This window comes from Lepisma saccharinum, chromosome 2 (genome assembly GCF_977018435.1).
Source record: "Lepisma saccharinum chromosome 2, izLepSacc3.1, whole genome shotgun sequence".
NCBI classification, from domain to species: Eukaryota; Metazoa; Arthropoda; class Insecta; order Zygentoma; family Lepismatidae; genus Lepisma; species Lepisma saccharinum.
This window is the reverse complement of record NC_139230.1, coordinates 6,559,367-6,571,536: the sequence shown is the minus strand read 5'-3', so window position 1 is coordinate 6,571,536 and position 12,170 is coordinate 6,559,367. Positions and strand designations below refer to the sequence as shown.

Below are 12,170 nucleotides of genomic sequence, written 5' to 3'. Positions count from 1 at the left end.
TTTAAAGGAGAGGAAATAATGTATTCTTAGGAAAATGTCAGACTATTTTTTAAGAGCCAATAAATTGGAGATACGAGATTCCACCTTACTGCGAAGGATTAGAAGTGGAGATATGTTGATTGGACTCCAAATATTAGTCATATGCCGTTGAGACACTGATGTTCCATCCATCCTTAAAGGTTTTAAAATTTTAATGAAACAACCACTGTAGGTGAAGAAACATCTTTACTTTTTTTCACTTATTACAAATGAAATTTGTCTAGTCTAGCTGTTTTCTACAACTATTCATAAAATGGTGAAATCTGATGACATATCTACAAACACGTCCCAGCAAATTTAGTTAACAAGGCCAAACAACCCATAATGTCATACCACTTGAAAAACTATGTGAAATAAATGGTGAAGAAAATTGTTAGGTGCAAGTCAGATGTATTTAGATTTAGTTAATGATGGGATGAGCTCATAATGAATGGCATGTGGTATGTCATTATCACAACAATAGAGCTGTTTCAATTTCTGGATTCTGCAATCCTAGAAGCTATGGATTTATTATTTTTTTAAAAAATATTTCTACACAGAAACAGCTCCAAGCAACTGCATTAAACTCCCACACCCAGAACAACCACCAACATCATAATTTTAGGCTAGATGATATAAACAAGCCCATTCCAAATATTTGCCCTCAATTTAAGTCAAGGTGATATAGAGATTCTTAAGGTTTCGCTGAATGCCTGAATGAAAAATAAATAGTATTTTAGTCATATGTACAGCTTTTATCACAGCTTGATTTCAAATGCTATCACAAATTCAATATATGTCAACTATATTATTAGCATAAATGTCATTACACTACATGCTGCATGCAATGGTCCCTAACGAGAAGTATTGGAGGCAAAAATGAAACTTTCCTTCGACAGTTTGTTCAAATGCATATTCACAAAGAGGGCATGCCTTTGGAAGGACCTTGTTGTTCTACTTTAGTGATGCAGAGTTTCAATGTATAAAACAAAATGAAATATATTCACACAAATTAACAAATGTTTAGAAACATACACATCTGGGTATACTCGCACATCATGGATGCATTCATGTCACATAAAAGAGGAACAACACAGTACCTTTTTTATATATTTTGTAAGGGCATATTTTGCCACAATTTCTCTATCAACAACATTTTATTCCACTTTTCCAAAGCCAGGAATGTTGTCCTAAAGAGTCAATTTAACAGCTTTAAATGCATCCACAATACACCCATTTATTATATTCGAATCGCATTCATGTCATAATTACAATAAAAATTCCACAGGAAGCACTGTGGTTGTTTAAACATCCAGGGAAACCATAGAACTACAATGGCTAAGCAACGTAACAGGTGAGGTTATCTTCCATTTGTACCTCGACGCTCTTAGTGCACTTAAAAAGAAATGTGCTAACATAATCTAACCTGTACAATATGTAGTTGCGAAATATGAAGAGGGTTTTGTTTTTCAAGACAAGACATTCTTCAAGCCACTCTCTTCAAAGGCACTGACTATTTTTTTAGATAATGTGACTAATAAACCTACACAAGCTAAAAGAAAAAAACAAGGTTGAGCAACTACCAATTAAAAAAAAATAGTTGGCACTTGGAATGAACTGCCGTTGAAGCTATTGAAGAGGATAAATAAATATTATTTAAGTCTGCACAATTTAAATCATACACATAGGGACCGAGGGTGATTTTGCACTAAGACTGAGGGTACATTTGCACTAACTGTCTGATGGAAAATATAAAATTCCCTTGTTCACAGCTCTGCTAAATTTTACAATAGAACATCAGGATTGCCAGCAACACTGGTGAATTCAGATGAAACTTGCAATATTCTTGTTTGTAGTAACAGCATTACTGTCTACAAGATAACGAGTGAAGTGAACTTTGATTTTAACACTATAGCAAATTTTCAAAAAATTATTAGTGTAAATTTCAGATTCAATCTTCAGAATAAATGTTGTACACTATTTTATATCCCCTGTACTTTTACTTAAAAATATGTATTGAATGTAGTTAATTTCAAAAGGGGAAAAAACAGTGCTGTAACACCCTATTAAGCATGCAACAATGAAAATACATGGGACTTCTTATACTCAGCCACATCAAACAACTACAAAAACAGAACCAAATATTTAGATTAACCTAGACATTTTTTCTCTAAACACTTAACAATATTTATTTTTACCTCTCTAATTTTGTCAACCACAGTTCACTACAGTTTCAGTTGGCAATTTCTCACCATCAACGCATGAAATATGTTTGGGGTCTAATTCTTATGATGGTTCACTCACACTATGTATACATTCCTAAGCAAAGCCAAGAATTATTTGTTTAGAACAGTATATTTTAGATATTGTAAGTGAAATTTTGAGTTGTTGTTTTGTTTCTAGTTATGCACCTTCGTGAATGTATTGTAGAAATGTGGTGGAAAATGCAGCCTTAAACATGGTTCACACTTGGATTATAGCACACTATGCCAGGTATGCGAAGCAAATGATGACTTGGTAGTACAAATGATAAGAGCAATGGCATGGTATACCCAAGATTCAGGTTCAAGTCTTATTGAGCCTCCATTTTTTTCTTAGTTCCTACAATAGTACATCTTCCGTGTGCCAAAAATTATGTAACATAAGTTTCCTTGCCTTTTTTGGTTTGTACGGTGAATAAATTTGTATTTTCCATATTTATATAAATTAATATAGTTTTCAGTACTACTAGTTTCCTGAACCAATTTCTTCAAACCATCCACACAAAAAACTATAAGTAAAATAAAAGCATACTTTTACAGATTTCAACAACCTCATTTGAAAAACCTTTATTCTTTCTCCTTAGCTACTATCATCAAACATCTTGATTCCAATTTAAATTTATTTAAATCATCTGCTTCATAACAAAACATACTCAACACGTTAGACTAAGAAATGAAAACATTGGCAATCATCCTGAAAGTTCTGTATTATGTTCTTAAAGGGTTGAATAAACAATATTACACAGTGTGCAATTTATATAAATTGTAACTGTTCTAACAATAATATGATGGCAGTAGTACAAAGTAAACTTTATATATAGTACTGACACTTTTCCTGTAAAATCACGTCTGCCAAAACAAAATGAGTTAACATTACTTCTAAATTTAAACTGTCACATCAGAAAAAAATATCTACTTTCCTTGTGTTACCATATAATTGAACAAAAGGTAATAAAGAGAATCAGGTCACTTAACAGTCAACATCAAAAGTGGTTTTACTTCTGAAATGAGTACTACCAAACACTACCAAAATTGTTCATCCATTGGAAGTTACAGCCTCTGAAGTGCAGTCTATCTGGAATGTAATTTGCATGACCTATCTATAAGGTGCCAATTCAGAGATGATGTTTTTTTTTTTTGTTGTTTTTTTTTGCAAAGACCAATTTTGATGCTCACTGTACCAATCAACCAAACATTTTTACAACATATACAGAAACAAAGGCCAATGAAGAAAATATGTCTACCAGAATAAATATCCTGTCATTGTAACCTTCTCAACATTTTCTCATTTCAACTACTGATGAATCAATAACGTACGAGCAATGGTCACACAAAACAAATTCTAACAACATGTAAAGAACGAAGCTGAATAACTTTTCTCAAACATTTTCTCTGTGATGTATATCAGCGACACTAATTATTTGGCAGTCAAATAATAATTAACTGCAAAGAGCCTAAACATTGACTTACCAACAGTAACTGGTGTCCAAGAAAATTTTTTTTTTTTTAAAAGTTATTCTACTTGATGTCTTCTACATACTGAAATTTTATTGGTTCTAAGAAAACTCCCTGCGTTTGTGTGTGTATGATGTATGGAAAAGAACCTATGAATAAATAGTGTCAAGTAGGTGAAATATTATCCAAAAACTGTAGATTCTATTAAAGAAGGAATATTTATGGAACAAAACACACAAATTACACATAATTTGCAAAAAATTAAGAATAGAGCATTGCACTGTTGGAAATTAACTTTCAATGAAAGTAATACTGCAAATGAAGTAATACCTAACATATGTTTTGCGCTGCTCAATAGGTAAGACATTCAGCCAAAACAAAAGTAAATTTTAGTTTCACATTTAGTAAACTAAATTGCCTTTTAAAGGTTTATCTAATCAGCGAGCTTGAAAAAAAAAACTTAGTCTTCACTGAACTACATCCATCTCTCTCTCTCTCTCTCTCATATTTAAGCAACAATTGTAAATATATTTCTAAGGGATCACTGGGATAATTTCAACAGCAAAATAAATTTCAATTAAAGTCTTACTCCTCCCTAATTGCCTGAAACAAAACAGCATGACAGCCATAAACAGAAAGTACAAATAATTTATTTCAAGTTCTGAAAATTTTAATTTCTGTAACTTTATGTAAAAAGAAAAAAAAGTGGATTTTAGTACTTCTGAAGAATATACACAAAGTCACATATCTTTCATTTCAAATTACCAGCAACAGCTTATTAGCAGAAAAGTATTAAAGATATATGACTAAATGCACCATTTCTCCATGTGTGAGAGCTTCACTTCCTTCGAATACTCAATTGCCTTCATCTTGACAGCTTCCTATATCTTTTTCTGTTCATCTCGATATCTTGCATCAATCTTGTCCAGATTTTCCTTATAGGGAACACCAAACCATGCACAAAGCGTAAACACCTCCCTGTTATGTTCCAAAGCAATTTCTAAACTGGTGACTTGAAAGTTGCATATGAGTGGCAAGAAATGACACGTAATACATTTAAATTCTCAAATTATTATTACTAACTTATACTTCCTGAGTAATCCTTGCTGCAAATAAAAAAAAATGGCACAGATGTTGAATTGTTGCATTAGTTTTACATGACACCTTTCTGCACCCTTTACTCTTTCTTGGTAACCTAAGATTATTGCGGACCAGCGCATTTTCCAAAGTCAAGTTCTACATGTTACTACAGTTCATCCTTGATTATCATAAACAACTGATTTTTTTCTATAACACTGCTTCAATAAACATATGAGCTATCAATACTAAACAATTACAAAATGTAACATTAGTTTGTTTCAAAGTTAGTGTTATTTTAAAGTATGTTACTTCAGTATTACAGCATTATTATGTTACCTTCCTGAGAAAAGTATAAGACTACTACTTATAAGAGAATTTTTTCGAATTTAACTCATTAATGCAAAAACTGAAATATACATTTTTTCCTTATTTGTTCAAATTTGTGTAGTTAAATAGTGGTGCAGAATTCTATGGGAAGGTGCAATATAAATTTAAATTATAATGAAATGACAAAGTTGCAAATCATGGGGTCGCATACAAATAAAACAGTTTGGTGTAAATTAGCAAACAAGTCGCAATATGTGCCAAAAGTTATACCTTGAAAAAACATACCAAAAAAGGATATTTGCTAAATTCTGAGGAACAAAATGTGTACTAACTACTAAAATTTGATTAAGATACAAAATAACTTATATTTCAAATATATTGATAAATGGTCTCTACTGAAAGTTTTTAACCTACTTATTCCATTACAGAAGTATAAATACAATAGTTAAATAAAGTGAAATGTTAGTAGATTCACATTTTACATAGTAAAAGAGCTTTCAGGACAAAGATTTTATTGACAATTGTAAATTTTTCATATTTCGTATGAGAATCACAAGAATGAATAAATTCAAATGAATTTTTTTCTAATTAAAGGGAGGTTTTGTGGTGTTCATTTCATAATGAATGAATACAATGCACAGAGAATTTACAATTTTCGGGTCTCCTGGATAGACACAAATATTACTGTGCCATCTCTAAGTTCTTTCCTATTTAATTTATTCCCCTTTTGATTATTAAGCTGCACGATATTCTATCATGATGCTTGTTTCTGCATCCATCATTTAATTTTATTGGGAGGAGGGAATATTTCCATGAGAACAACTGGGATTTATACCACTAGACTATAGAAGCTGGTGGGAGTCGTGAAAAATTTAGCACCGAGACTAATTGATTGGCAATAACTAATCTCAGATAAGCAACATTTTCAGCTGTGGCTGCTGTCATGGCACAAGCTATCGAAGAAATATAGAAAGCTATTAAAATAAAAATGAAAGTAATTGCTAACAGACAAAGTATTCATTTCCTATGGTTCTATCACTTCACCATCATGGAAAAGGTGGTTGTTCTGTGTAGGAGGAAAGGTGAAGTCATTACAGCACTTCCAACTCCAATCATGTATAGCTAAGATTACTTTTATCAGTTTTCAAGCTAAAAAAATTTAGTTGATTTGTCACTTAGTTTTTAAAAAAAAAATCGACAGGCCTTGGCCATTGTTAAACATACTGAGGTAACCGAGAAAACCAATGGAAGATTTCCAGTCAGAATGGCTTAATGTAGATAACAAAATTGTTACCAGTAAATTGTTAGGTTACAAAAAATACAGGTAAAGATGATTACGAAAGACACAGGTAAAGATGTTAGATTATAAAGTCAGTTTTTTTATTATCAAACTTGTTATGTATCAAAAAGTATGGAAAAGGATAAATAAAGCGAATTTGGAAGTCGATATTTTGACTAGTATACGTGCACAGAATAATTTTCAAAACAAGCATCATACATAAAAAATTTCAAGTTACTTTGTTAATTATGTAAAAATGAGATGACTTAAAATACAAAAGGATATATACACATGGAACAACAACAATTAATGTACACAAAATTATCACTACTCTTGATAAATTCTGCTTTGCAAAATCAGAATAAGTTCTTGTTATGCATACATTAATTGGCTCTCAAAGACATTTGCATATGCAGACTATAAATATAATATTATTGAGTTGAAGTTGAATGTACTACAATCATAAATTTGGAAAATAGAAACAAATATGTGAAACTAAAGAACATATGCACCATAAACACTTGCTACAGAGAAAATTTGCTAAAAATTGCATTGATCAAAGCTTCACAATAAAATACCAGTTTGTTTTCTTCCTAATAATAATAATATGTTGGCTACAAACAAGTTTCCTACTGTTTTTGAAAATAGTTACTGAAGTTTTACATACAAAACAGTGCAATAAATCTTACATGAGGTGGTTTTGTTTGTTTCAGTTTTCTGAAACTAACAATACACAACATAGACTTACTTGTTAGTTAGTCACTACACATTAACAAATAGTCACGGAGTGACAATGCATATGTGATTTTATACATGCATCTATGTAGATAATTTTGAAAATGTTAGCCTAAGAAAGTTCTGGGAGACTGAAATTAAGAAAAAACTTGTATTTGTTGTAATTATGTTACCAAAGAATGTGTTTCATGAAAATTGCATCCACACCATCCTATATAGGAAACTTAAGAGTGAAAGAACAGTACAGTGGATCCAGCAACTGTATGATTACTTAATTTAACCTTCGCTTGGTGGATGACTGTTGGCTCCGCACATTCTAGTACGTACATAAACACAAGCCCACAGCTCACCATCCTTCCCTCTACAATTTTCTGTACAAGAGGATGTGATTGTGAAGTGTGTTTTGGTCATTGTTATATCAATATGGATACATTTCCAGAACAGGATGAGCAGCTGGTCTTTATTTTGAACACCGCAACTTTTTCATGTTATATTTTGTTATGCTGGAAGTTCAGCATACACTCAGGTTACACATTAGATTTCATTAAGAAGAAAATTTATCTTATGCTACTCACACATTTTCAGCATTGCCAGAAAAAGGAATATTGCTTACTTTCTCTGTTCAGTCCCTATCCAATTTCAATGACTACTAATCACTATTTCCCTCAGAAACGTGAAGTGTATTCCCAAAGAAGATTGTGATTGAGGTAATTAAAATGAATAGGAATTAAACAGATGCACATGCAAACTTTTAAATTATTTAAATATCATAGAATATTTACTGCATCTAACATAATTTTAGACTGTTTCCAAGACTCCCATAAAGCACAAATAAATAGTTAAAACACCTAACAAATGTTATTGAAATATATTAAACTTATTAAGATTAGGAAGTGACACATATCTGATGGTTTCCAAAGATATATGGTAGAGGTGAAATAAATAGTTTTGAGGATTTTACTTGAAACTGGGGCTAGAAATAAGAAAAAAAATTTACAAACTTTTGGCTAATTTGCAGTTTTTAATTTACACAAGACTGCAATTTCAATGCTTATACAGGTAAGAATCAATGCAATTTAATTTACCCCTTCATTCTGGCTTGCCTCAATGCAGCAAACTATAATGTGATGCTTTGTTCTTTTGTTTCTTCAATCTGCTTCTATCAACTAATTTCTAGAATCACTTAACATAACATGCAGTCTACTTAATAATTATTATTTTACATTATTACTCAATATCACATTAAATTTGGTATTACTTCTGCCTTCCATATTTCTTGTACACTATTAATTTCCATTTGCAAAAAATTTTCTTGCCAAAATGGTAGAAAAAAGACAAGAAAACTGCTGGCAAAAATAACTAAGAATGGCAAATTATTGAGAGCAAAACATTAGTCGTTTCAATGTACATACACAAATTTAGTACTTACTTTTATTCTTAAAATAGTAATCAACAGCAATCAAACACTATACTCTTATCCACTGTGTTGAAGCATTTTAATAAAACACTTCAACATGTTGGGTATAACCTATATATGTTATGTCAACCCAAGTCACATCACTGCCAATTTATACCACTTTCATTTTTGGAAAAGTAAGATGCTAGCCTGATTTCCAGAAAATACCTGCATAAAGTGGAGGTGGGGGGATAATATACAAAAATGTACTTTCAGGGGATAAACATCCAATATACATCAAACAGTCTGATAACACATATTTAAAATGTCCAACACTACTACATAACTTCTTTTATCACAATAAACTATTTCAAACTAGCAAGCAATCTCAATAATATAATTCCATCCCAACACTGCTAAACTGAATATTTTTTAAAGAATAAAAATCAGAACAAAACAAAATTTGGTCACAACTCATAGACAAAATGCTCTATTAACTCAAATTTAATTCGTACAATAAAGCAATGCACTGAAATTTCAACAGTTATACAGTGAAGTATTCTAAAAAAATCAAGTCTCAATTAAACATGCATTTGTTACTTGTCATATATACAGTGAATTTAGTGGTCTATTAGCTTAAATGGTTCAAACAAATATTTACTTTATAGGGAAACTACTACTGGCATTCACAGAATACACAGCAGCAGAAAGTAGGCACTATACAAGAAAAATATGCACAAGGTCCTATTAATATGACAAAATAAATTCTATCTGTTGGAAAAATTCTGAACATACATTTCTAGGGAAATTTAGCTGGCTCCTGTGAATATCTGCACCTGAGATGTGAAACTTTCTTGCTCTGATAATACACAAAAAAGATTTTATTAAATTTTAAGACATCATCCCTCTCTTGAATAAATAAAACAACCTACAATACAAATCGGAACAATACAAATTGAAACAATAGAAATCAAAACAAAAGGACAAGGATTTTTAATGGTAAATCAACCAATGGGGATTATATTTTAATTTGATATTATGATTGACAAGCCATAGCAGTTATAAACCAATGCTAAATACACCAATTGAACGTAGATATAACAAATCAATTTATATAAATTAAAGCAATACATGCAAACAAGATGGATTTTAAGTGGAACATTTATCTGTCCTTGTCAAAATATTTACTCAAAAATTTTCGCACAGTTGACTAAATCAAATAAGATGCCAGTGTTCTTTAGTCCTATCCAACATTTTATAATTTATCAAATACATAAGGAAACTGGCATTCAAAAAAAGAAATTATATACATCAAACTCAAACAATATCCAAAATAAGTTTATAGTGTGCATAAAGAAAGCATTAATTTCACAACATTTTTGTTTGTCAACATGTCACTTGTGTTTTTCAGCAATATTTTTAAAAAATGCAATCTGATTTTAGTTGTTCACAAGAGCAAAGCAGATCATTATCTCGACTTTGAAATACAATAGATGGACTAAAAAACTGTTATCTTAAAAGTTGATATGTCTTCACACTCAGAAAGCTGGTTGTCACAATGAAACCAGTGGTAAACCAAGCAGCAAAAATATGAAGTACCCTTGAATTGTCATGAAAACAGAAAAAAAATTTGACAGTAAACTAGTAATTTCCAGTGGTAAACCAAACAGCAAAAATATGAAGTATCCTTGAATTGTCATGAAAACAGCAACTTTTCAACAGCGTACCAGTAATTTTCAATAGTACACACACACTTGTCAGAGAAACTTTTGTATGTAACTTACAAAAGCACAAAAACAAGTTTTGTTACATTACATCTATGGCTGATGATGTAAATGTGATGCTACACTGCATTCCAGAACAAATGCACTGGTTTACATAATGCTCTTTACAAACACTTAAGATTTATGTACAAAATTCACACATGAGCCTGCTTTAAAGTGCCTTTGAAATGAAGAGTGCTTTCACATTAGAGCTAAGTAATAAACTCCATCTTCAACAAGCTTACTTCTCTTGCTACATATGTATATGTATACAGAGTCCAGTTTGCTTCCATTTAGAAATTTTGTTGAAATTTTTCAGGATGGAAATCATTATTAGTTTAAACTTCAAATTAAAAACTAACATAAACTGAACCACAAAAACAATTAAAAATGCACTTACTGAAGAAGCATTACGTTTGCTTACTTCAGTTACCAACAAACAATTTTTGACGTTTAAGGAATCCACAATGTTTTTAGTATGAAAGACGTCGAAGAGATCACACAACAGGGCCCATAACAAAGTAGATTCCTTGGAGCCGGACCCAATGCTAGCTACAGCTCAATCTAAATGAGTATCTAGTAGCTTAAATATCTATGGTTGAGCCCTGGGTAGAAACCAGTGTTATAATTCCATGTCTTGAGTTTCATCCTCACTGAAATCTGACATAGATGATTCACTATCAGAAGAGACGCCCTGCTGCTCCTGTTCTCGTAAAGCCTCTTCTGTTGCATATTTTCGCACATATTCTGAAAAGCAACAAAGATATCATTTGTCACTGAAATCGGACATAGACGAGTCACTATTAGAATCGCAGTCCTCCTCCTCCTGTTCCCGTAAAGCCTCTTCTGTTGCATACTTTTGCACATACTCTGAAAAGTAACAAAGATATCATTTTCATAAGTAGAAGAATACAGCATTCGTAGATTTCCAATATTTTCCAACTTACACAGAAAAGGAATGGCTTGGATTTCAAAATTGTTCAGTCGTGGGATAGATATGCATATTTTGTTTTTGTCGGAAACACGAAATGTGAAATAGCACACTGTAATGTTCATTTTTCATGTTTCTGAAAGGTGTGAGGTGAATTTTCCTATCATGTTTTGTCACAAAATGATGCAAAATGAACTGCAAAATGCAAAAAACACTCGCACACAAAATTTAGAGTTTATTTAATTGATTTACTGACGTGACACTTTCAATTCACTTCAATTTCAGCGGAAAAAAAATCATAGTTTCAATTTTCTCGAACAGACATGGTTATATATATTTATAATAGTACTTAATTAACTTTGAATAATTAAAGAACTTCATTAAATTTTGATTAATTTCAAATTATGCTCTGCCCTGTCATTGAGAATAACTGCTGCAGGCAGTGGTATTCAAATGTGAGGCACTCCTCCCTTGGGAGATGCCGAAGTTTCGCAGAGGTGGTGTGAAAATTCCGAAAAAAAAAATATTTCTTCTTCTTCTTCTTTCTCTATTACTTATGCCATTACAGCATCGGGGATGCCTTGGCACACGGTTTCCAATTCTTCTCTGTTCTTGGCTATCTCCTTTATTTCTTGGAATGTCTATCCTCTTTTTGTTGGTAGTTCTTCCATCACATCCTTATACGACTTCCTCAGTCTGCCCCTGGGCCTTTTTCCTTCTGTTCTTGCCTCCAAGAACTGCTTGGGTTCCCTTTCCTCCTCCATTCTGGTTATGTGGCCAAACCATTTCATTTGCCTTTTCATGAGTTGGTTTGCAATTGATGTTCCAGCTCTTCCCTTATTCTCTCATTTCTTACTCTGTCTCTTCTGTTTTTCCTTCTATCTTCCGGTCTGTATTACTGCAACACACATTGCTTGTCCATCGG

At 31.8% G+C, this 12,170-nt stretch overlaps 1 protein-coding gene across 1 annotated transcript in view; it reads right to left on the bottom strand.

Moving 5' to 3' along the window:
- Positions 1 to 217: 217 nt before the first annotated feature.
- Positions 218 to 12,170, bottom strand: part of UbcE2H (ubiquitin conjugating enzyme E2H) — a 29,170-nt gene continuing 17,217 nt past the window's right edge. Inside the window, exon 5 of the mRNA XM_083116999.1 lies at positions 218 to 11,061. Coding sequence (XP_082973125.1) covers positions 10,937 to 11,061 — 125 coding nt within the window. The 3' untranslated portion in view covers positions 218 to 10,936. The remainder of the gene's footprint in view (positions 11,062 to 12,170) is intronic.